Source organism: Phocoena phocoena, chromosome 10 (assembly GCF_963924675.1).
Source record: "Phocoena phocoena chromosome 10, mPhoPho1.1, whole genome shotgun sequence".
In the NCBI taxonomy this organism is placed as follows: domain Eukaryota; kingdom Metazoa; phylum Chordata; class Mammalia; order Artiodactyla; family Phocoenidae; genus Phocoena; species Phocoena phocoena.
Genome location: NC_089228.1, coordinates 22,777,197 through 22,802,959, shown reverse-complemented (window position 1 = coordinate 22,802,959; position 25,763 = coordinate 22,777,197). Strand labels below are relative to the sequence as shown.

At 41.8% G+C, this 25,763-nt stretch overlaps 1 protein-coding gene across 2 annotated transcripts in view; it reads right to left on the bottom strand.

Moving 5' to 3' along the window:
• Positions 1 to 6,123: 6,123 nt before the first annotated feature.
• The window catches only part of SUCLG2 (succinate-CoA ligase GDP-forming subunit beta), a 262,478-nt gene continuing 242,838 nt past the window's right edge, over positions 6,124 to 25,763 (bottom strand). Inside the window, exon 11 of one of the 2 annotated variants that reach the window (XM_065884508.1) lies at positions 6,124 to 7,198. In XM_065884508.1, coding sequence (XP_065740580.1) covers positions 7,083 to 7,198 — 116 coding nt within the window. In that variant the 3' untranslated portion in view covers positions 6,124 to 7,082. The remainder of the gene's footprint in view (positions 7,199 to 25,763) is intronic. The other variant, XM_065884509.1, reaches the window with a different exon arrangement.

Sequence of the window (25,763 nt, the reverse complement as noted above, 5' to 3'; positions counted from 1 at the left end):
GGCCTGCAGTTTCTACTGAAAAGTCAGCTGATATTATGGGAGTTCCCCTATATGTGACTTGTTACTTTTCCTTTGCTGCTTTTAACATTCTCTCTTTGATTTCTGCCATTTTAACTACAACATGCTTTGGTATGGAGCTCTTTGGGTTGACCTTGTTGGGACTCTCTGTGCTTTCAGGACCTGGATGCCTGTTTCCTTTCTCAGGTTAGGAAAGTTTTCAGCTATTATGTCTTCACATATGTTCTCTGTCCCTCCCTCTCTCTCTTCTACTTCTGGGACCCCTACAGTGGGGATGTTAGTATGCTTGATGTTGTTCTAGAGGACTCTTAAACTGTCCTCTTTTCTTTTTGTTCTTTTTTCTGTTTAGCTTATTTTCACTACTCTGTCTTCCTGTTCAGTGGTCTGTTCCTCTGATAATATAAATGAAGATAATATAAATGAAGAGCTGGAAAGAAAACCCAACCTTTGCCTGTATTAACACAAGCAACTCCTAATACAAGGCCTCCTACCTACCTATCTGTCTATCCATCCTGTATCTAGAACAGCTTTATTGAGAATTCATATACTATAAAATTCACCCTGAAAAGTATACAGTTCAGTGGTTTTTAGTATATTCAAAGAGTTGTGCAACCGTCACTGCTATCTAATCTTTGATCATTTTTGTCACCCCAAAAGAAAACCCATTAGCAGTCACTCCCCATTCTCCTCTCCTCTCCAGTCCTGGCAACAACTAATCTATATGCTACCTCTATAGATTTGTGTACCATGGACATTTCCTAAAAGTGGAATCATATAATATATGGCCTTCCTTCATTTGGCTTAATGCTTTCAAGGTTCTTCCATGCTGTAGTATTCCTGTACTTCATTCCTTTTTATTCATGAACATGGATATACCCCATTTCTTTTATCCAGTCATTGGCTGATGGACATTTGGGTTGTTTCCACTCTCTGGAAAAACTTTCTGCAAATAATTTCTTTATTTTAATAGATTGCAGCTTATCTAGTCTTTGTTTGTAGCTTGTGCTCTTAATACAAGGTCTTTTAAACTTTCCCCTTCTCCCTCAGGGGAAATAATTATAAGGATTTAGAGTACATGAATAGTCAACATTAAAAGACAACTGAAAATTAACTCCAAATAAGAACCTCCAAATCTTGCAGTCTATCCCAGTTTCTGTCTGATCTTTGAGAACAGATCTCTAAATAACTGCTACATAATGACTGTATTTCATTTCTTTCTCCTGTAGCTAGGAAAAGGGCTAGAAGGGCTCCCAGTTAAAAAAACAAACAAAAAACACATGCCTCCACACACTGCCTCTGCACACACAAGAGAGGAACAAGAAAAAAGATATATTTTTCCATAGTTGGCATATAAAATCTAATTGATTTGTGATGTTTGGCATAAGGTACTTAAGAATTGCAACTGGCCTATTTTGAATATTAAAATATGAGACAAGACTTCTGGACCCAAATTTTTCAGAAGAATAATGATACTTCTATCTAAATTTTCTCCTACTTCTATGATAATACTCTCTCCAGCCTTCACCTTTCCTGCCCCTCTGCCTTTCGTCTTGTGGGTGGTCATCATTTTGTGTATCAGGGAAGGCAACGAATTAGCAAAAAGGCACTTGGAATTAGGTCCCTAGAAAATGGCCCCTGCCTTATGTCTTACTGTGTGAGTGTGGAAAGGTGCCATTCCCATTATAGTCTATACAACTTGTCCAACTGCACAGGACGATCTTTCAGCTTTTAAATTTTCCTTCCCAAGGTATAAGGTACACTAAAAAGGCAAACAATTCAAGCACCCAGCTTGCTAAACATCTTTGCCTCTAACATTCTTTCAAATTATCCAATGCTATCAGCAGCATAACTATACCGGATTTGGGTCCTGACAGGTTTAATAAAAAGCACTAGCTTTGGATTCAGAATATCGGACTTCAATCCTGACCAGTCACATATCGGTACTGTGTTCTTAGTCATGTTCTTACCTGCCCTGAGATACATATCACCTGTAAAACATCTCATCTGTAATGGAGGAATGATAAAGTCACAGGGATGCTAAGAGGACTAATTAAGGCAACAGCTGTAAAGTTCCTGGAACAAAGGAAGCACTGAATCAATGTGAGCGCCTCTGATGTGAAAGTAATGCATAATAAACCAGTAGATTTAGACTATAGAGCTGTGCTGTCCAAAATGGTAGCTACCAGCAACAAGTGGCTAATAATTACTTGAAATTAAATACCCTTTAAAATTCAGTTCTCTGTGCTTAATGGTCATATGTGGCTGTATAATGGACAGCACCAATACTTATCATTGCCATCATCACAGGAAGTTCTATTGGGCAATGATGCACTAGAAGTGATAGAATTTCACAAGAACCAGAAGTCCAAAAGCCTAAAATTTTGCCACTAACTATGTAACTTTAGCAGAGCAACTTTATCTCACTATGTTTCCCCAAAGATAAAGTGAAATAACGCCTTTACAACAATGTTGTAGGGATCAGGTGCACTGAAATCACTTTTTCCTTTGCTTTCTTATCATCTTCCCAGGACCCCCAAGATTAAATTATGCACAAAAAATTCTCTAGCAAGGACCACTTTGAGTATGACTCGATAGGTACAGCTCTTTGGGAGTTCAGTATTCGTAGCCATGATTTGATATTATTCCAATACACCTGTAAGTAGTTAAGAATAGCATATGTTCAGAAGAACAAAGAGCTACGTACAGGCAGTTCTTGTGGTGATGGAAAGAAGCAAATTAACATAATTTAAAAGGTTTTCATTGGCAAATGGCCTTTTGCAGACTAGTCAATTTTCACAGGGTTTAAAATGCAAAGGTCAAAGATCATATTTCCTATTTATTCATTTATCACCTTAATGCCTAAATCTGCCTTTCCCAGGTTTGGAAACAATCATCTGTGCTGTCATTTTGAGGGTAATATATACAGAGAAGGGGTTGGCAAGCTTTTTCTGTGAAGGGCCAACAAGTAAATATTCTAGGGCCAGAAAATTTCTATCACAGCTACTTAACTCTGCTAGTTTAGCATGAAAGCAACCATAGACAAAATGCAAATAAATGGCATGGCTGTGTATCAGTAAAACTTTATTTACTAAATAGTCCCTTGGGCCTTAATTTGCCAACTCCAGATCTAGAAGGATATGGAAGAACATAGCCTTTCTTGCTCTTCCTCCCACTGTTTGTTTTTTTCTTTTCACCACGATTATATGATTTTTCATTTATTTTAATTATTTGAACATATATTGCATCCTGCAAATAATCAGATTTTTAAATATTTAATTTAGAAATGTCAAAACATAATTTTTCCTCTCATTTTATTAAAACCTTGAATAAAAATAAAATAATTCTTCAGGATGATAATCTTTTTTCTTGCCAAAAGCAAACTGAGAGGGATGGACACAGCATATAAACTCTAAAATAACTAACTAAAGGTGATTCACAGATCCAGTCAGGTCATTTAAAATTTCCTGGCTATTTTACTAATTCATGAGTTGAATTACAACTTAAATAGAAAACTAAAATTGAGCAAAGTGCCTCAACGCCATTACTTCTTATGTGGACATTACTGTTCAAGACAAATAAATCAAAGTCAAATATTTAGATGATTCAAGCAGCATCTATTCAAAAAACCTGGTAACCTGTATGCATGTGTAAGAATGGACTCCAAAGAAATGGTGAGAAATTAATAGAATAAAATCATGACATTTCAGAGTTGGAACAGTCCTTACAGAACAATTGGTTCAACATCATTGCTCTATGGTTGATGACTGTAGTTATCATCTCTTAGTTTTCTTTTCCAGAAAACACTGCTTCTTCTTATTGGATACCCAATTTCCTTATGGAATTACCCCTCCATTTCTTACTCTCAGCTCTGGTAGTTTGGGTGAGGGTGGTCTCGTTCTCAGGCCAACAAGTAGGTATTTAACCCAGTCTGGACTCATCAGAGCCCTGTAAACTCCTGGCCAGAGGACTGGTTCAGGGATATGTTCCTGACCTAAAGTTGATCATCTCAATTCTGGAATGTGTCTCAGAATTACCAGGAGAGAACCAACCTCACCCTCCTCCCTTCTCTTCCTCCTTTCCTCCCTCCCTTCCTTCCTTCCTTCCTTCCTCCCTCCCTCCCTCCCTTCTCTCTGTCTCTCCCCCTCTCCTTCCCACCCTCCCTTTCTTCCATCCTTTACTCTTTCTTGCCCCCTGCCCCACTCCTTCTCCCTTAGGGATGCTAAGCTTGAGAATATGTACCTGGGATGGCCAGCAGCCATTTTGCCATCTTGTGGAAATGGGCTGCCTGAGAATGAAACCAACACAGAGACAAGCTGCTATGAGATGCAGAGTTCACGTTCTGAGGCTCTGAGTTTCCAGATCTAGCCTTAACTGTAACCAAAAACATCTGCCTTTTGTAATTACAAGAACAAATTGTAATTACATAATTACTATTTCTTTTTTTTTTTAAGAAAGCTTTTTTCTTAAGCTTGAGTTGCTTTGTGCCACTACAAGAGAATCTATACAAATATGAGAGATTATTCAACCCAAAAAAGTGAATGTTGGTAAGTGAAAGGGTCAGGACTTTAATCTCCTCTAAATCTGATGCTGGTTCTAGGAGACAGACATGGTAGACTAGCAAATCCATTAAAATCTTACGTGCAAAGCAGTTTGGGTAAAAAAGTGTGTACTACTTTTCAAGCTTCTTGGATACTGAGTACCGTGTTTAGACTGTCAACCTCCTTTCGTGGATATTCTTGCTTAGGATAGGGCCAAGTTTAACAAATACTAATCAAATTTAAAGGAAATTATTTTTCACCCTTACATATAGTACAGCTGAGACAAAGACTCGAAGGGGATGCCAGAAGGTCAGAAAATGTAGGGCACCCTGGAGGAGGTAATGCATGGACTTCAGATCCACAACCAACACCAAGTGCCCCCACTTCTACTCTGTACTCAGTATAGCTGTGGCTACACACACACCAGAAATTCATTCCATAAAAATTTATGGAGGCTATACTGTGCTGAGCAACAGGGATACTATGCAAGCAACATAAACTCAATACTTGGAGCTTCCAAGAAAATAATGCTTCCCACTTATTTGAAAATAAAGGGCTATTTGCTTGTTATTAACCCTGTTATAAAATAATCACATGAATGATTTAATTTCTTTATCCCCTCCTCCAAACTGTATTGATTAGAAACATCAATATGTACAGCCATGTGAACATAAGCTTTTACAAAGGGCAAAAGAGTCAAATATGTAGTTTTTGTCTAGATGACAGAGTATACATTATATCTTTTACAATACTAACTAGTTAATCTATCAAAAACCAAAACACACTTAAAAAGACACTGTTAATATTTTTCATGCATTGCATAACAATTAAGAAAGGATATAAGATTGATCTATCAAATGAGCTCTTTCTCCATGGCAAATATGGATCTATAAAATAATGACTTTCAAACTTTTGTCCAGGGCTTCCCTGGGGGCGCAGTGGTTGAGAGTCCGTCTGCTGATGCAGGGGACACGGGTTCGTGCCCCAGTCCGGGAAGATCCCACATGCCACCGAGCGGCTGGGCCCGTGAGCCATGGCCTCTGAACCTGCGCGTCTTGAGCCTGTGCTCTGCAGCGGGAGAGGCCACAACAGTGAGAGGCCCGCGTACCGCAAAAAAAAAAAAAAAAAGACTTTTGTCCAGATGTAAAATTTATGAGAACAATGTAAAAACTGGTAAAAAAAAAAAAAAAAAAAAGACCAACGAAAAGGTTTGGTCTGTGACACATTTGCACATTGAGAAGAAAACTGTTAATGTTGGCACCTGAGCCTCATATATGGGAGGAGGTTATGTCTGTGTATTTCCTTATGCAAACTGAGGCCACATTTTAACCTATTAGACATCTGTGGCACTTACCTGGGCTTCTGGTGTGTATATAATGTTCATTCTTTCATTAAATAATCTCTTAACAGATATGGTTGCTGATAAAGTTGAGTAGAACTGGAATAATCCTGGGACAACCCAAATCTTCTAACTTTGGAGATATGCCTAAGACACTAAGGCCAGTGTCTTAGTAAAAGAGAAAAAATGTTTGAGGAATAAAATGGATTAAAATAAGAAACACAGATATTAGAGTTTACAAAACAGAGGATTTTATTTGAATTTCTGTACAGATAAAAATTTAGACAAAAACCTAAATCACATTCCCACCGTAAAAATGGACACGGCAAAAAAGCCACTTCTCCCAATTACATTTTCCCAGGTGGTCGATTCTGAGGGAAAATGGGAGGGGAGAGAAGACAGAGATACTCACAGTGTAATTTAATTTTCAGTGTTGCCTCATCTTGAAATGAGCGTCAGAGATTTCCGTAAGAATCAACCTTCTTCAGTTTTGATATTAAAAGGGAAACTTCTACTCCAAAATCACAAATAAGGCTTCTGGCTTTATTTTTAGTGGAAGGTAAACAGCATATTCAATATTAAGGCAAATGGTAGGATACATGTATGGGGTACTGACTGCAGATCTTTCATTGTAAAATATATTTTGTAATATTTATGGATTTTCTAAACATGTTGGAGTTGGAAATTGTAAAAACGGTTGCAGTTTATAACACCTATCTGTTTCAGTGTCTTAGCTGCATCTTTTGGTAATGTAATCTTGTCTGATTTTTTTTTTTAACAGCTTGAGTTTTTTGTTTGTTTTGTTTTTTTTTAATTACACAGGTCGAAATGTTCACCAAAATTGTTGTAAATAAACCAGGGCCTGATCTCACATGCACACTGGTTGGCCACATAGACTGCTCCCCAAAGCTGGCAAAATAATGCCTACCGAGCTAGCTCACCATGACAGCGAAGTATTAGAATGCAGGGCATTAATTTAATGAAGACTATAAGGGAAATCAGATTATTTAGGCTGTTTAGATATTAAAAAAAGAAAATACAGATTGGAATTTTTTATACAGTGATTCTTGCTCCTTCCTTCTCCGTTTTTTCCCCAGTGGGATAACCATTTTCTTCACAGTGATGAGAAAACCATTACTTTTTATGGGTAAATGCACTTCTTCTTCCAAGGGATCAGGACAAAGACATCACTTCTCAGCCACGCTGGCCACAGCTTTCTTGGCTGCATCCTCCAGGTCGGCGGCCGAAGTAATGGGGAGTCCGCTGTTACTGAGAATGTCCTGGGCCTCATGGACATTGGTTCCTGGAAGAGGGTGGGGGGATGGTGTACAGTCACTGAGATGGAACTGGAGGTGGTGCCCCAGGAAGTTTCGTACAATCTGAAATCATGGGATGCCCGAGTCTCCTAACACCATTTAACTACAACTCAGTTCAGCTTTTTATGATCCAGATCTGGCTATTCAGATATATCCAGATGACAAACTTATTTTTTTCTTCTTTTCACCTCAAATGCCTGGCATTAAAAAAGATACTGCCTGTATTTTCTCTGGCATTAAAAAAATGGAAATATGAGGTTCTTAGAAGACTGTGAACAAAGAAAGATTAACAACACCTTGTTCAACTAGTTTGAAAGAGGAAAATATTCTGAAATGGATTTATCCCTTGACTGAATAGTCTGAATACGGAATCTAAAGAAAAAGTTATGTACAAAAAATGAGCAAGAGAATGGTAAATCAAGGCGCTGGGATGGTATGGAGTACTGGCAGTAATACATGAGGATGCTCAGGACTAAGCTCTCTGTGGTCTTTCACCAGGAAGTAAATCAAATTCAGGTTCTAATCAATGTCATTGACAGGGAAGATGATGTGACAAGATCTGTATCAAGTGATGGTCCAGCTAGAAAAAAAGATGAAAGATAGGGCTTGCAAGAGGCTAATGGACATTTTTTACTGATAGAAGCTGAAGTTTCTGCTGATAATCCACACTCAAGTGGACTTAATGTGGTTCTGGCCCATTCCAGAAGTCTTTCATCTTAATGATCTCTTAAAACGAAGGGTCTGAGTTGTGACCCAATCTGAGATCTGAAGTTCAGAGAATCTGCCCACCTAAGGCCGTGAATCCACTGCTTGGAGACAATGACAGTATTCAATGTGTCCATCTATGCTTCTTCCTCACTCTATATAACAAAAAGGTCAGATGCCATGAAAATGAACATTGTAGCCTCTGATGATGTCTCTTGGCCATTCCTTGTGGATCTGTAGCATTTGCGGGCCAAGCTACCCTACCCAAATGTGTTCTTCGATGACTATGTAACATGCGAAATGCTTTTGTCTTCTTTCAGTGTGAACAAGCCCCTGGGAGAAATGTGATAAAATATAAGTGTCTTAATGAAACATCTCCTCTTACATCTTCTCCCATGCTTTCATCTAGTTAGCAAGACAGAGCCTATTTATAAACAAAGACCTTGAAATATAGGCCTTGGAGGACCTCAGAGTATAAATTAAAAGGAGGTGCTCGGTCAGCATGTTTCATACAAAAAGGCAAAGGCCAAGTTAAGGAGGAGCAGATGAGCTGAGAAGGTGGTGCAGTGTTGATCTTCCCGGGACCCTGGGTCCACCAGAGCCATGGTGAAGGGGACACTGGGCACTGTGTCTTCGGGTCAAGGCTGACTCACTGCACCTTTACACAGGAATCTGACCAATGGCCTCTAGGGCAAGCAAGAACTTGAAAGGTAGGGAAGTTGTTACCTAAAATTCCCAGCCACCGATCCTGGCTGGCCACTCTATTAGTTGCATAATTTTGGGTAAACCATTTAACTCCTTTGCGCCTCAACTTCTTTATCTCCAGACAACATTGTGATCATCTTCCTCATAACTAGTACTGATTAAGCACTTGCATACCAGTGCAATGCTAATCTTGCACACCAGATACAATGCTAAGTGACTTACATGGGGCCTATGAAAACTTTACAAGGACTATGAATAAATCCTATTGTCCCCGTTTCACAGATGAGATAACTGAGGCACAGAGAGGTTCACAGGGGAACTTCTCCATAGTCACACAGGTTGTAAGAGGCAGAGATGGTACTTGAATCCTGCTCTCTTTAATTATGTTCTAACGACATGCTGGTCTGTTTCCCTGTCTTTAAAATGAGGTAATAATGCTGGTAGCACAGGTTGCCATGAGAAGCAAATGAAATAATACACGTGAAAGCATTTTGTAAAAGGCAAAGTCTCTGTGGGAGTCATGGCTGGCTGTCTTCCAAAGATCCATGCTCCTCTGCTACGGGGGGGAGAGCTACTGCTGGGAAGTGGCTGCCCAAACAGGAACTGCGTTTCCCGGGTCCCCTCGCGGACGGGAGGCTCATGTGACTGAGTTCTGGCCAATACACTGTGAGCAGAAATGAAAAACATGCCCATAACATCTCCATTGGTACTCTCTATATTCTCTCTCTCTTGGTTTTCCTTGTCTGTCTTCTGGAATGCTGTCAGCTAAGACAACCTTGGAAGACACTTTTTTTCAGATGACAACGACTCCCTCAGCCCGGATGCTTGAGTAACCCTGTAGAGCAGAGCACCTGGCTCACTCACTGTCTCCGACTTTATATGAATGAGAAAGAAACTTCTAGTATGTTGCCTCTGACATTTCAGCACATACATGTTGTTACGGGAGTGAGCATTACTTTAACTAACATACTACTTTGTAAGGGTGGGAGGCACCTTCTAAATGGTTCTCAAATGATTGATCCCAACTTCTTGGTGCTCACGCCCCTTGAGTGTGGGCTGGAGCCAGTAACCTGCCTCTAATGAACAAGAATATAGCAAAAGTAATGGAAGGTCACTTCTGAGACGAAGTCCACTTTCTGTGTGTTCACTCTGACGAAGCCAACTTCCACGTTGTGGGCGATGGGCTGCCCTGTGGAGAAGCTCATGAGGCAAGGAACTCAGGGCAGCCTGCAGCCAAAAGCCAAGGATGAACTGAGGCCTTCATTCCAACAACCCATGAGGAGCTGCATCCTGTCAACAACCATGTGAGTGGGCCTGGAGGCGACCCTCCCCAAGGCAGGCTGCGACAGGACCCCAGGCTGCAACAATGTGACAGACCTTGAGTCAGAGGACCCATCTAAGCCGGCCCTGGATTTCCCACCACAGAAACTTCGAGATGATCAATGTTCCTTAGGTTAATCAGCTAAATTTCGGGGCAATTTGTTTCCCACTGGTACTTAACTAATGCAGATGTAAAGATTTATTATTATTATTATTATTATTATTATTATTATTAATTATTTGCAGTACACGGGCCTCTCACTGCTGTGGCCTCTCCCGTTGCGGAGCACAGGCTCCGGACACGCAGGCTCAGCGGCCATGGCTCACGGGCCCAGCCGCTCCGCGGCATGTGGGATCTTCCCAGACCGGGACAGGAACCCGTGTCCCCTGCATCGGCAGGCGGACTCTCAACCACTGTGCCACCAGGGAAGCCCAAAGATTTACAATTTCATTAAGAACAACCTCAGTGTGCATTTTGATTCATTTGGTAAAGTTTCAGCCAAGGTCCCAGAGGTTGAAAAGTAGGACAGAGGATCACACTGTGGGAGGTGCTGGGTAGCAAGCTAAGGGATTCCAACATTAACCTGTAGGCAGCGCTTTCATGGAGTAGTGACGCAGCGTGAATCAAAGCCCTGACAGACACAGAATCGAATCAGTCTTTGCACGAGGAGGTCAACGCAAGTTAAATATGGAAATGTTTATCTCCTTCAACAGACACATGGACTAGAACTCACTCTCCACCTGGCCTCCAACCTGCCAGGGAACACATCTATGTTAAGATACAAAAGGCTCTTCTCCCTCTTCCTTTCTCAATACACAGCTCCCAAGATCCCCATGCATTGCCCCAAGAGGCAGTCTCATCTGCCTGAACACTCCTCACCTTCTAATCTACCTTTCCTCCACGTGATTCCTCCCGTGGGTACAGGTCTCACCCATGCCTGCCAAGCTCTGTCTAACTGGACTGAATTAGCTGTGCTAGTCGTAGCCATAATAATAATAAAAGCAATAATAGCAGCTATCACTTAGCACGGGTCACACATTGTCCTGGGGTTCTAAGTACACTAGCTCCTTTGGTCCTCAGTAGCAACCCTGAGATAGCTTCTATTATTATCTTCCTTTTACAGAGGAGAGGACTGAGGCACAGATAAGTTAAAGGCTAGTCTAGCGAGCATGGCTAGTAATAGTTAGGAAGCAGTGCAATGGGCATTCAACAATGCTTGAAACATCCACGCTATACTTGAATAAGTCCTTCTTATGATTTTGTAAATATGTGTCATCATCATCGTCATAACAACAATAAAAAAAATCTCTGATATACAAAGTCCTCCCACATTACTTTATTTGACCCTTACAAGGACTCTGTGAGTTCGATGTTTCTAAATGAACTTGTGAGTTCGGTGTTTATAAATCAGTTCTTTTTTTTTTTTAAGCCAAGAGCAGTGAGGCTTAGTGACCGATTGGCAGGATTTGGTTTCAAAATCCTTTGCTTTTCAGACGCTATTTTGATTTCCTGGTGACTCCTGTTTGACATTTAAAACACACAGCACTTTCCTATGCATGAGATCATCTGAACCTCAATGAGGCTATAAGCTATTTAAGAACAAGGAACGCATACAACTAGGATGTCTCCTCTTTCCAATCTCCCCTTCTGGCTAAACCTTCCATCCCCACTGTCCCTTGCTCTATGAGGGACCACGGGGTATTCTCTGTCCCAAGGCGGGCCTCAATTGTTCCCAAGACACTGACTGCACCTCATCCAGGGGTGGTCCAAACACAGACCATGGTCATTAGCTTGTCCAATTAGATTCGCTCTCCAGAGAATCTCAATGAGTAGTTTCCATGAAATAGAAAGTAGTAGCATGAAAAGGACTTACCAGTCACAAGTAAGCAGGTAAGAGAAAGGCTGTGCAAATACTCAGAGGGTGAAAAAGTCAAGTGAAGAGACAAGTGCTGGAATGATGCTCCTGAGGTCTGCCGCCAAGTGAGACCCTCCTCTTCCTGAGGGCCAACTTTATTATGGTTCCTGCCCACTGAAAGAACTGCGTGTTCATGTTTAGCTGAGTTCCTTTCCAGGTGTATGGTTGAAATAAGCTCCTGATCACTTTTTTGGGGAGGGATAAATGGATTGACATAACCAACTAGCCAGTTCCTTAATTAATCCCCTCTTCAGCACCCAACGTAGCACCAGATATTCCCAAGGGGGAAAATGACTGACAAAGAAGTCTGTGAACCTACAGACAAGCTGCGGCTTTGGCCTGCTGTGCTCTCCAACCGGAGCTCTGTTGCCCTCTCTGCTGGGCAGACACCATACGTCCATGAGCTACCTGTTTAAATGACATTTCTTTGGGGATGCCTTCTTGTCACCACATCCCAACCCCCAATCCAGAGTAGGGGACTGTAAAATGAGCTTCTAGAATACTTTGTACGTCTAAAATCACAGCACTATTTGGACTGCTCACTGATGTTGCTCTTGTCCCCACGAAGCACACGCTTCACGAGGGCTGCCACTTGGTCAGCCTTGCTCACCGCGTACCTCCAGGCTCAGCACAGTATCCCACACGCAGGATGTGTCTGTAGATGGACTGAATAACTACAGATGGGCTCATCCATACAAAGTGTGCTCGAGGCGGCAGCAAGTGTGGGTGAGTCCTCCTCGGATCACCTTGCTGACCCAACACCCGCAAATAACTTTTTCAGGAGGTTGAAATCAAAACCCCAAATGGCCTGAGAGAAAATGAGGAGGGTTGCTCCTGAGCTTTCTCTGAGTTCTCAGGGGCTTCTGTCGTGGCCTCTTTCTCTAGGAAGGTCCATGTATTAACTGGCTGTACTGAGTGCCCTTGAGGGAAGACTCCAAGCTGCTGCCACTGCCGGCCGCCCAGGCACAAGAGGCTGCTGTGCTCAAGGTTAACAACTAGCCAGCGGGGCCAGGGTAAGAGAGGGTGGGGCAGCGCCACACAAACACACGGCCCTTCTCTCCCTCCAGCTACTCCTGCAGGGCCATATCAAAATGCCTAATCGCTTCATCATTCCAGGATCCACTAAAGTGAATTTTAATTATACTTGCAGTTACACTTTCATTACAGCCTTAATTATTAAGCACACACTAGGCATGCTCAGAACCAAGCAGTTTTGGAAGAGAACCTCGTGCTGAAATATAAAGCTCGGGCACAGGGGTATGAGGAGGAAGGGGGCACATACACAGGGGCCTTGGTCAGATGCAAATCTGTCACGTGAGGTGTGTGTGTGGGGGTGTCAGAAACAGAGGCAAGAAAGAGAGAAGCACACACAGACAGAGACCAGATGAGACAGAAGGCATGGCAGAGCCCGAGGCAGGAGAGTCGAAAAGAAAGAAACAGAAAGAGAGGCAGGAGAGAGACACACAGAGAGACAAGAGAGACAGAGAGGGAGAAAGGGAAAGAGACAAAAAAAAAAAAAAAAAAAGAGAGAGAGAGAGAGAGGCAGAAGGGATGAAAGAGGAGACTAGAGACGGAGATAACTAAGAGAATGAGAGACAAAGAGTCAAACAGAGAGTGAGGGGAAAACAAGTGAGGTTGCCAAGTCCCTTCTTCTGCAGCAGCCCTACCCTGACCCTGCCAGCATCTCCCTTCCAGCACCCTGACTGGTTTCTGCTCGGCCAGCGGGGCTAGGGACAGGCCAGGGAGAAGCAAAGCCAGGGCAGGCCCTGCTGCCCACGGACCCTGCCTTGGAGAGGAATTACAAGTCGCTTCCTGGTTCCTGTTGAGAGAGAAGCTGGAAGGGGAAGTGGGGATACACAGAGAAGAGGGTTAGAAAGAAAAACAGCAGTCACGGAAATGAGATCATTGGAAAAGAAAAGAGGAACAGAGGGAGCCTTGCTGGTTTGCAGATTCCTTTTGTTAATGATACTATGTGAGCATTTCAGGTTAGTTTCTTCTTGATTCACCAAGTGACTGACATCTCCCATTCCCACCCCAGTTTTTATTTCTAAATAGAAACCATCATAGGTGCTTTAAACTGTGACACAGAATCAAGAGTTCCAAACAGACTGTTTATGCCTGTGCACCCAATTACAAAGGAAATTGATCTCTTCCCCACATTTAAATTGTGCTGCTGACATGCTCTAATATTTATTAAACGCTGCATTGCTTTTTAATGAGGCTGCAGGACAACACTTTTAATAACCACCTATACAGTTAACTGATCAACTCATGCTGGTCAAACTTTAGGCATTTCTTCATATCTGCCTGTTGAAAGCCACCCAGCTAAATCATTACCTACCAACTGCATGCCTTAAAAACAGCAATACATAGAGAGTCAAAGGGGACAGATTTTAAAATGAAATCTTGCTCTATTGGTAGAGGATATTATAAAAAGAATAACCATAATTATTAAAATCTTTAAAAAATCTCCACCTCTTCTGCATGATTTACCACTGACTTCCTGCCACTGGGTGGAGTGAAAGAGCTGTATACGGAGATGCCAGGTTAATTTATCAAAATTTGTTCTTTGCTTTCATTACGTGGAGAGAAGACAACAGTAGTGGATACAAATTACAGGGCTTTGTTCAAAAGGTGCAGCCCCTCCCTGCTACTCAGGCCAGCTTTTTATTACAGGGCTGTGAAGAAAATCACTCTCTAGTCAAAGGGTACAGAAGCTGTCTTTTTAAAAGTATTATATTAATAGGAATTCAGCTTTTCAAAAAAGAATACAATAGCTAGCACTTATTCAGTATATACTAGGTATAATAAATGTTTTTTGGACAAGTGACTAAAGGGGCTCACAAGTATCCTATCAGTTGAATCTTCACAGCAACCCTAAAGTTGACATCATTTTGATCCCCACTTTACAGATGAGGCGACTGAGGCACTGGGAGGCTTAGGAACTTGCCCAACATCCCCCAGCAGATCACAGGCTGAACCAGGACTAGAACCCAGGTTTGTCTGACTGTAAAACCACATGACAACCACACAGCCTTGGCCTTTTAGTGCTAGAAGGAATCCCAGGGCTCCTTTAGGATAAGTCTCTTGTTCTCACTGGAGGAAACTGAGGTCCAGACATGTGAGATAATTTGTTCAGTCAAACAACCAGCGAGCCGTGACATATCTGACTCTCCGGCTGGTGCTGTCAGGGCTAGCAAACTATGGCGTGGGGGACAAACCCAGCCTGCTGCCTCTTTTTGTACCACCTGGGAACTAAGAATAGTTTTTACATTTTTTAAACAGTTGGGGAAAAAATCAGAATAATATTTTGTGATATATGAAAATTACATGAAATTCAAATTTCAGTGTCCATAAATAAAGTTTCAGTGGAACACAGCCAAAGTGATTCATTTACAGATTGTCAACGGCTGCTTTTGCGCTACAGTGGCAGAGCTGAGGACTTGTGACAGAAACAGCATGGCTCATAAATCCTAAAATATTTCGACCTCTGCTTTGAGTAATTGAGTCTTTTTTCCCTCCCCCTGGGATAGGAGAGGTCAGTGGAAGCAAACCAAATTCTATAAAGCAGCAGATTCCTCCTCAAATGTTCACGGTCCCTGTGCCCTTGATCCTCCTCCATTATTCTTTCAAGTGACAATCAGACAGAGGAGGTCCATTTTCTTGGTGACATGTAAATTTAGAAAGCTCATCACATCTCTTGTGTCTTGTTATTATACTGTCGGAAATGGAATAATTCATTGAGGATGAGAGGCAAAGCTCCTGCTGCATCAGTGGCCCTCATTCATCTGAGATGATGGGCATCTCACATCTAGCACCTTGCAGGCAGCCAGTGGAGTCCATCCATATGGAATCAGTCAAGTGTGGACAAGAGCTCAGATAAAAATGACAGCTGACATTTATTGAGTCAGGGATCATTCTAGGTTATTTTAAAACTAATCTGCTCCTTACAATAACCCTGTGAGGCTGCCATATTTTTATTCCCATTTCACAGATGAGGAAGCTGAGATTTAAACTTTGCTGTTACCAACTAGCTGAGCAACCCGGGAAAGTTACTGCAGCTGGATGAGTATCTTACTAAAATACCTTGTATCACATTTTATAAAAATTGAAGATAGCATAAGATAGCCTGTGGGGCTGTATCATGCACACCTACTTGCCTCAATGATTTCTTCTCCCTTGGTAAGAAAACACCGAATGCCCAGGGTGTGAGTATGACAGGCATTCCTATGATGACAGCAGGCGGTGGCAGGAAGCGGAATGCCAGGTTTTTTACAACATTTCCATGAATGGTGTGTATGCGTTTATGATCACACAAGCAGGTTTAGGATCAAGTCTGACATATAATTGTTGAGGGCTTATGACAGGTACCTATGCTCTTGCTTTCAACTATATGAACTCTCAAAAAAGTAACACAGATATTAATGCAAACCAAAGGTACAGGAGCCTTAATGTTAAACTAAAATGGCAAGTAGGACACTTTATAGTTCTGCACCTGCTGGGATAGGACTGTTCTTATAAAGAAGGAACATTCCTACATACGCCCTTATCTATCTGCATGTGGACTTCCCTTTCACACCTTCCTTGAGTCTACCTCATGGCTTTCAATCCATGCATTGATATATTCTAATTTAAGGTGATTGCAGGAATTTTCACAGGTAATTTCGGTGGTGTGAGACTTCTGTCCAAAACACTGGCTTTGGAACTCCACTGCTGCCTACGCAGTGGCGTGACTATATCACTGAGCAGGCTCTGAATGTGTCTGGGAGAAATATTTTCCTGAGTAGACGTCATTGCTAATATTTTCCTGAGAAGAAGTTAGATTTGGAGAGCTTAATATTGCCTGTCAAATGCTTTGTTGGCTCCTAACGACATCTTTCAGAGCTGAGGATGGAGGGAGATTTAGACACTGGTACCATGGGAAGTTTCCAGAGTTCTAGACCTTCTAGTTCTAGATCTTGGTCTCTTCTCTACACCAGGCAACAAACGATGTCCCACTGTTTGCTTTCGTAAAATAAGATTTACTGTGGCACCACCACGCCCATTCCTTTCTGTACTGTCTACGCTGCTTTGGCACCACGATGGCAGAGCTGAGTTATTGCGACAGGGAATACAGGGCTCACAAAGCCTAAAATCTGGCCGTTTACGGAAAAAGTCTGCAGACCTTTCTTCTGCACCATCCAAATTTGTGGCCCTGCGGCCCAGCCTCATTTGGTGCTTCTCCAGCTTGAAGCTCCCACTTCCTACTTCTGATGCAGCGGCAGTTGTATTTCTAGGGAAGGAAGTCCCACCCATGCTCTCTTTGAATCAACAATGGCCACTAGCTTGGCTCAAGGGCCCTCACTCTCCTTACCCACATCAGTAACGATCAGAGAACTCTTTTCTGCTGAGCTGGGATATAGTCTCAGAATCTTTCTTGGCACAGACTACAGGCAGCCACTGCTAATGAAGAGAAGGTGGCGTGAGATGAAAGCTATCTGTCTTCCCTGTTCTAAAACATTCCATGAGAAAGTTAGTCTCTCTGCTTAGGTAACTCTGCCTCCAGACAGCCTCAAGGTGGCGCTCTCTGGGAGAGGCTTATCACACCTGTCACCTGTACAACAGCACGGACTGAATCTGCTTCAGTCTCTTCCCTGATAGCAACGTTTCTCTCTCTCTTTCTCACTGATGGCTGATCAAATATGACTTTCAAGGGTTACATAAGGAAACAGGCATGAAGAAAGGAACTGACTGGTCACAGAGAAAATACTCAGGGAGCAGACGGTGGTATTGTGAGGTCATAAGCAGGATGCAGGATATGCCAGTCCCCATACCTGCCATGTTCCTTGTTAAAGTGCTCCACCCCCGGCTTCTGCTCAGGAAATCAACTTTGGGCTCTTGTTTTTGAAGAGATGTCCATTACCTAGACTGGGGTGGGCACCTGACCAAAAGGCAGCCCACTCCTAAGGAGACTAATGACCTGCAATGTACCTGAGGGGGCGTTTCCTTCCATGCGGAGGGGCAGCCATTGGCATAATATGCCTTGTCTCTTCTTCGACTCTCACTGGCTCCACGGTGGCAGCGGAGAGCCTTATCTGGCTGAACTATGTGAAAAGAGGAAGTCGGCACGGGCAGCCCAGCCCCTCCCTCTGCCTTTCCTTTGACAAGCTGCTCACAGTGAGCCCAGGTCATCCTCTGCCCCGCGGTGAGAGACCTGCCCAAGGCCAGCAGTGGCCATGAATGGCTGTGGAGAGCTGCCTAATTCTGGGGTTCAGAGTAAGAAAGCTCACCGTTAGTATATAGCAAGGTACCTCCTTCAACTTCTTTGTTAGTAACGAAGGTGATATTTTGGTTTCCTTAGTCTTTTTTTCCTATTTCTCACCAGGATCATAACCCAAATGGGGAAGAATCTGTTGGGTCCCCTCAAAGACCCCAACAACACGGCCTAGTTGGATGGGCTGTAGACAACAGGACGGATGGTTATTACATAAGCTTAAAAGATGGATGACCTGTGCGATCTGCACTTCTAGGGAACACAGAGGGAGCAGGCTGGCCTTAGCGAGAGGCTGAGGGGGTAGAGGCACTAGGAAAGAACAAGAGGGAGTGAGAAGGTTTGAGTAGGGGGCTTTCCAGGTGCAATTCCATTAAAGCCTTACACTAAACCTCCTTTTTATTAAGGTGGTCGGAGAATCAAGTCATTACATCCACAAAAATAAAACAAAAACAAAACACTGCATAGCACAGAGGCCATCTTCCTTAAAGGAGCCCTAGTCCTGTAATTACACTGACTGCTTTCTTCAGGTGCGGTAGGCTTTTTCTTACGCAAGGCAGCAGATGTCCGACACGATATAAATTTCAGTTAGTCACATTAACTACCCAGGGGTAAAATGAAAACTCAAATTGCCAAATATAGTAGATTCTTTGTCTGGAAACTTAAATATTAGATCTCAGAAAACTTTAACTAGCCTAATAGTTTAGATAGGTCCTGTGAGACTCGGTCTAAGGTTTAAGTGTCATGAAGTTTAAGCATTCATAAGTGTTTATCGATTTTGAAAATGAGAGGATTTAAGGCTTGATGACAGAAAAGGATTGTCTTCAATGTCCCTGTCTCCAATGACACAGGGAGAAGATGCTAGTGATTAAAAGGAGGAGAGGAGATAGATGTCAATGTGAAGTGAAATTTGTCCCAGTAAATAATCACCCACAGCAGACAGTGAAGGAGGGAGGAAATGAAGAGAGGTGAGTGGACACTGGCAAGGCAGAAAGGCAGGTGAGGAACTGGGTGTGTAGAAAATGGGGAGAGTGGGACAGAGGAAAAATGAGAATCACACAGAGAGAGGAGAAGAGACGTGCCCTGACAGAACCCTCCTCCAGGAGCCACGTTCCCAATGACAGCCGCACCAGAACTGAAACATGGACAGAAGGGAAGATGTGCTTGGTGAGGCTGGGGTGCAGGCGGGGACCAGGTCCACCTCATCTTGCAGGGAGCAGGAACTGAGAAAGGAAGAGAAGAAGATGAAAACTCGGTACAGAGCACAGCTGGAAAATGTGCAAAAAGGCCAAGAGGCCAGGGGTGTTATCAGACGCAGAGCCAGACACCGGCCCTGCTGGGCATCTGCCCTCACTCTGCCCAGGATGGTGCCACCACTCAGCTGGGCGTCCCTTAGTCTCTGCTGACTCAGTGTAAAGCAGCAAGCCTAGGGCTCAAACATTCTGAATGAAAACTTTTCCAAGCTAGTCGGTCACAGGCAATCTGCCAAGGGTCACTTTCTGATGGGAGTCAGAAGGATAATCTCCTCTCCGGGTCTCACACCCTAGAATAACTGAAGCCTTGCTGAATGGACGGCTGCCAAGTAGACAGACACAGCTGAAAGCTCGGTGGCTGTCTCTTAACGCTTGAATGCTCGGGGTTTCTCTTCTCCTCAAGCAGACCAAACCATCACACAGCAGTTTCCCTGTGTCCATGCTAAGGACACTTGATTTGCATTCCTCTGGCTGTGGCTCCAATCTGTTAGTATTTCAGGAAGCAAGTATAAAGAAGTGTCCATGGGCTTCTCTGGTGGTGCAGTGGTTGAGAGTCCGCCTGCCGATGCAGGGGACACGGGTTCGTTCGTGCCCCAGTCTGGGAGGATCCCACATGCCGCAGAGCGGCTGGGCCCGTGAGCCGTGGCCGCTGAGTCTGCGCTCCGCAATGGGAAAGGCCACAGCAGTGAGAGGCCCGCGTACCGCAAAAAAAAAAAAAAAAAAAAAAAAAAAAGTGTCCACGGAGAAGAGGTGCTGGTGCCTTATCAAGAAAGTAAGAGAAATAGAAGACAAGGTTTCTGACGTAGGGTTGATTACGTTCTCAACAACTTCAGAGAGAGTTTAGGGAACATTAGAAAGATTGGAAAGGATAAGGAGGGAGACCACAAGGGATTTCTGTTTCTAAAGACATCTGGAAAAAGAGAAGCAAAATGTTTATGTTGCTGAAACAAAATTTTGGTATTGGGTGGAAAAATCAAATTGAGAAGATCTGGCTAAGAGAAACAGGATCCAATCTACAGATTATCTAGACTCATTATTACTTCCTTATGAGCTTAACTTGGAATCATAATGAACACCTGAGAGAAAAGCAAATTCCTCTTCAGGCATATTTGAGACATAGAAGTTAGCTGCAGATTGAAGTGGGACAGCAAGAAGGGAAAATGAATTCTAAAAAAGAAAAGTTCTCTTAAGGTTTTGGCAGATTCTGATCCAGAACCATAAAAATGCCCATATGAAATCCAAAGCTTTGGCTAAAACACATCTGCACACTGAATACACCAAGTTGTCGATAAATGCCTGTACATTTCTCAACAGTATCAGGGGTTGGGCTGAATTAACCATCTAGGTAATTTTTGTGCCAAGTATGAATACATTTCAAAAAGGAAAGAAAAAATAAAACTCATTTCATTTTATTTGTTCTTCATTCCAGGAACAACTGTCTACAAAAGCTAAACTCCCCCACCCCACCCCCCAAAAGTGTGCTTCTTCAATTTACCCAGGAGTCTTTTGAATAAAAATAATCCTGTGTCTCAGCTGGTAAATTCTATTCTGATAAGGCAAGTAAATACATGTAATTATAAAGTTACAATTCTCAAAGAGGAGAGTAATCCTTCCCTTATCCACGGGTAAAACAGCTTATAATTATTATACAGCTGATAACAAAGATTTGTCCACAAAATCCCACTAAATCAACAAGCCTGATTTGATTGATTAAAACTTTTAACATCAGGACATTTCTAATAGACCGTGTGCAGCAATAGAGTCTTTAAAATGTGGGCCACAGATTGGTGAGACTGATGGCAAGGAACTTGGCTCTTCTGAATGGCCACATAACAGCCAAGAGAGGCCACCTGCTTTATTTATAGGAAGCAGTTACTAAACTAGTAACAAATCATAGTATTGGGCTTTTGAAATACTTGTTATCTTGGTCATTAAAAATCTCACATTTATTCAGACTATACAGCCATGTGTCAGATTATCAAAAACTTAGAAAGCAGCTAATAGATCTTAGCAATAGTAATTATTTATTATTAATTCAGACTCAGGTAAGGTTTTTCTCCCACACTTAGTTTTTACGTGTCACTCAGTTTTTCATAGATGCTGGGTTGGTGGACACCCCTGCTCACCTCTGCTAACTTTTACTAGCTAGGCAATAGTGGGTGTTCTGGGAATGTGAACCAATTTTAATATTAATAGAAATAAAGTTAATTTTGAAGTTTATTGGCTAAAACAAAGTATAGTGTCAAGTTAAACACAAACTATCACTAGAATTGTTCAAAATATTCCTGCTTCTTTGTATCACTTTGTCTTTCTCTGTCACCACCGACAATGAAGAGTTTGCTCTGTTTAGAAAAACAGAGGGAACTAAATCATACTCTAAGGTTGGGTAAACTATAACTGAATGAAGAGAGATTTGTGAGAGAAGCAGAATTTATGCTCTGACCCAGAGGAAAGCAAATGAAAAATTTACATTGAGTCTAAGAGAAATTCCTCAGAGAGCCCTGTAGTTAGCAACTTTTTCCCCACTAGAAGCACTAAGAACAAGACTTTCTGTGACAGGACACTTTGGGTTTTGACTGGTTTCTCATTTTAACTGAGCTGTACTGCAGGGGAACAATTTCCAATGCAGTGAGTCCGGAGTGTGCTTTACTGGGCCCTTCAAAATGAGGGTGACATCCATTTGTCCCTCATACTTCTCTTTGGATCTTCCCCTGTATTCCCACATCTCTGCCTCCACACAGATTCCATCTGATGTTATAGCTTCATCTCAAACAAAGCATGACTAGGTCCTAGTGTCATCCTCTCCCAGTCGCTCTATATAGTTTCCACCTTTGACTTTCCCAAGTCCATCAACTGTGCCATCCTCCTCCTGGTCACAGATTTAAACCATAGCTCCCCACTTTGTCTCATCTCTTTTTCTATCTCTGCTCTTGTTTCTACTCACTTTTACCTCTATGCGGCAAATCTGTTTGGGTTCTAGGTTCTACCTAATACTGTAGATTCTGGCTACTAACTTGATTGCCCTACTCAGTTCTTTTCACCCATAACATGTTGCTGCAAAACCGTTACTTTCTACAGGACAGCCTCCTGATCTCCTCAGGTCCTGGCTTGCAGTCTTTGCCACTGTTATGATCCCAGTACCAAGTCCCAAATATGGAACAGATCTGATGACTTGCTTCTGATCCTTTACTAAATTTCCTCCTTCTTCCTTTTTTCCAATGATTCAAATCTTACTTATTTCCATGTTCAGCTTGGAAATTCTCCTTTTATAATATTTCGCTGCTAACTCACATCTGTAAATGTACTATAATTATAGTTGTCAATATTGAGTAAGCTTTAAAAAAGGGTATGCCATATTCAATATCCTGTGATAAACCATAATGGAAAAGAATATGAAAATATATATACACAGTAGAAATTAACACGACATTGTAAATCAACTATACTTCAATAAAATCAATTAAAAAATAAAATAAAGGGTATGCTAGTAAACATGGGCTGAGCTACCACAGGCACAACTTAAAGGACACAAATGTAGTCCCTTAGCATAAAGAGCACAGAGGTTGGTTTGTATTTAGCTTCCTTTACAGGATCTTTATGGATAATATGATCTCCAAATTTCTGTATTTTGTTATCTATGATCAGAGCCAAGAGTAGAGTTAGAGCAGAATTCTTCCATTTTCCCTTGTTTATTAGGCAGGACCAATAGAATTTTGGGATAGGTCTTATCTTGGTGTGGGGCAGCCGTGTTCCCAGGAATCACACATATGGCTATTAGTGAGTGTCCCTGGTATGACCATGTTGAGCGCGAGAGCCTTGTATCTATCTAAGGTCATTTATCACATTAGATGCAACTTCCACAAGAGAAAGAAAAGAATACCACTGAAGACTGGAAATGTGAAAAGCTTTCCGGCTTTTCCTCTATGGATAAAGGTCTTAGGTGCTTATTATAGGATAGCAGCTATTATCGTGAAAGGAGGCGAGTGGCAGAAAAGGTCACCTACACATTTTTAGGCTCCGTAAATTTGGGGCCCAGTATCCTCTTTGAGCTCATCTTCAATTCCCCTTGATAGGGTGGACATCGTAAGGTATCAACATTTCCACAAGCCAGGCTGGTGGTTATCTGGGATGCCCCAATGGCTACTGCTACTAAGAGAGAAGCAGATTCTCTCAGGGCAAACACTGGTTAACATTTTATATATATTAGTTTGTATTGTTGATTTTTCTTTTTGTTTTATTTCCCCAGTTATCTAGTAACTGACATCATTTCTTATATTTCTAAGCATCCTCCTTAATGTCTAAAGCTCAATGGCTTACACATAGTATTTATCATATTAATTAATTAACACAGGCATATATCTTGGAAATGTTTTAATTTAAATGATACAAATCTAAAAAAAAAATAAGATACAAACCTGACTGTCTAACAGACTTAGACATTTCAAAGCTTCTTCCTAGTAGCTCAGATAGACCTTTGATATAGTCAATACTATATTTAAGGGAGATAATCTTAGATGTGGTAGTTTGCACCTTTCAGCATGTATACCATCCTGCTACATATGGTAAGCATACATTAAATGATGGGGATCAGTTATTACTTCTGGAATAATAAGCATAGTGTGAAAATAAGAGAAGTGCTCCTTTTAATCTTTTGGGAAAAATTAAAAGTGAGGTAACTTTCTTTTCTAGGAGTATACTACAAGCTAATATTATAACTAAGGGTCTCTGCTGACAACAGAGTTACAGGGAGGATCACTAGACAGAATAGGTCCACCGTAGCATGTGCTAGTTTCTAGTCATTTCCAAGTGATAGACACTAGTATGATTTGCTTATGGAGACCCACTCCCCTTTCAGAACAGAAGAAGAGATGACTTTTACAACCTGAGGCTCACTGGCCACCCTGACCTGAAAACAGTCTGAGGTCAACATTTTAATCAGAGTTATACACCTGCACCGATGAACCCATCAACTCCTTGATGAATTTTCTTTACAGTGCAGCCTTACCATTTTCCTTTCACTGAAATTATTTTTAATTGGATCGATTATGTTGCATTTACATTTTTAAGAACTTTTAATTCAATCATATGTTTTAATGTCCATATTAAACCTTGGCAACTGGAGCCCCTCCTATTTTCATTTTTCTTTTGTGATCATTACTTCTATTAAGTCCATATGGTGCACATCTAAGTTTGTAAGGTGGAGAATCTCAGGGAGGCAGAGAGTGAGAGAAGAAAGAGATACAAAGAAAGAAGCAAACAGAGAAAAATGGACTGCAGCTGTTCTGGAGGCTTGACTTCAAAGGAAGACGGGGCTACACAGTAGGGTCAAAATATCCCTAGACTTTATCTTGAGGAGAAGGACTCTAGGGAATAACGGCACCAGCATGGTAATTGGAGAAATCAAGCTGTCCCCAAAATGATACTCCAGAAGTCTATGCAAGGGGCTGCTCTGTAATCTGAATCTGTTGACGATGTGGACAGGACTTTTGCATAGTTTCAATATTAAACTGTCTATTTTCACTTCTCTACTATAGTGGTTCTCCAAGTGCGGCTTACAGAACCCTGGGGGAGGTCCCTGATGTAAGAACTACTTTTAAAGTAGGAGCAGTAGTAGTAGTGGTGGTAGTAGTAGTAGTAATAATAATCTGCCCTGATGAAGCAAAAGTAAATGTAGGTAAAACTGTGGGCATGTGACCATGGGATCAAGCAGCATGAATCTGTAATAGTTATTCATGTTATTTTTCACCACCTCACATTCACAAGGAAAAGTTGCCACTTTCAAGTAAGAATGTTCGTAGTGAACAGTAAAAAAAAACAATAAAAATTAATTGTATTAAATCTCAACCCTTGAGTACACATATTTCTAATATTCTGTGTGATCAAATGGGAAGCATACAAAAGGCACTCTGCTGCATACTGAACTATGACGGTTGTTCTGAGGCAAAGTATTTGTATAACTGTTTGAGTAGAGAGCTAAACCACCCACTTTTCCATGGAAGAGTGAAGAACACACTATGGTTGTTCAGACTTAGACACCTGGCAGACATTTTCTCAAAAATGAGTGAAGTAAGTCTGCCACTTCAAGGACAGCAGCCTAGCATTCTATGGATTATAAGAAAAATTTGTATTTTCAAATGAAAATCAGAATTCTGGAAAAATTGCATCTACCACCTTGACAGCTTCTCAAAACTTAGAAGCTTTTCTGATAATGGTGTGATATTAACAGATGTAAATTTTTTGATATTGTATGTTGAAATGTGTTAACCTTTGGAAGATCTGCATAATCCAAAATTTTCCGTATGATTAAATCATGCACGTGTAAAATCCACTTACTGTGCAAGACAGACCAATAGATTTCAATATCACAGAGCATAAAAAGTTCATTGACTACAGGCTCTTTGGT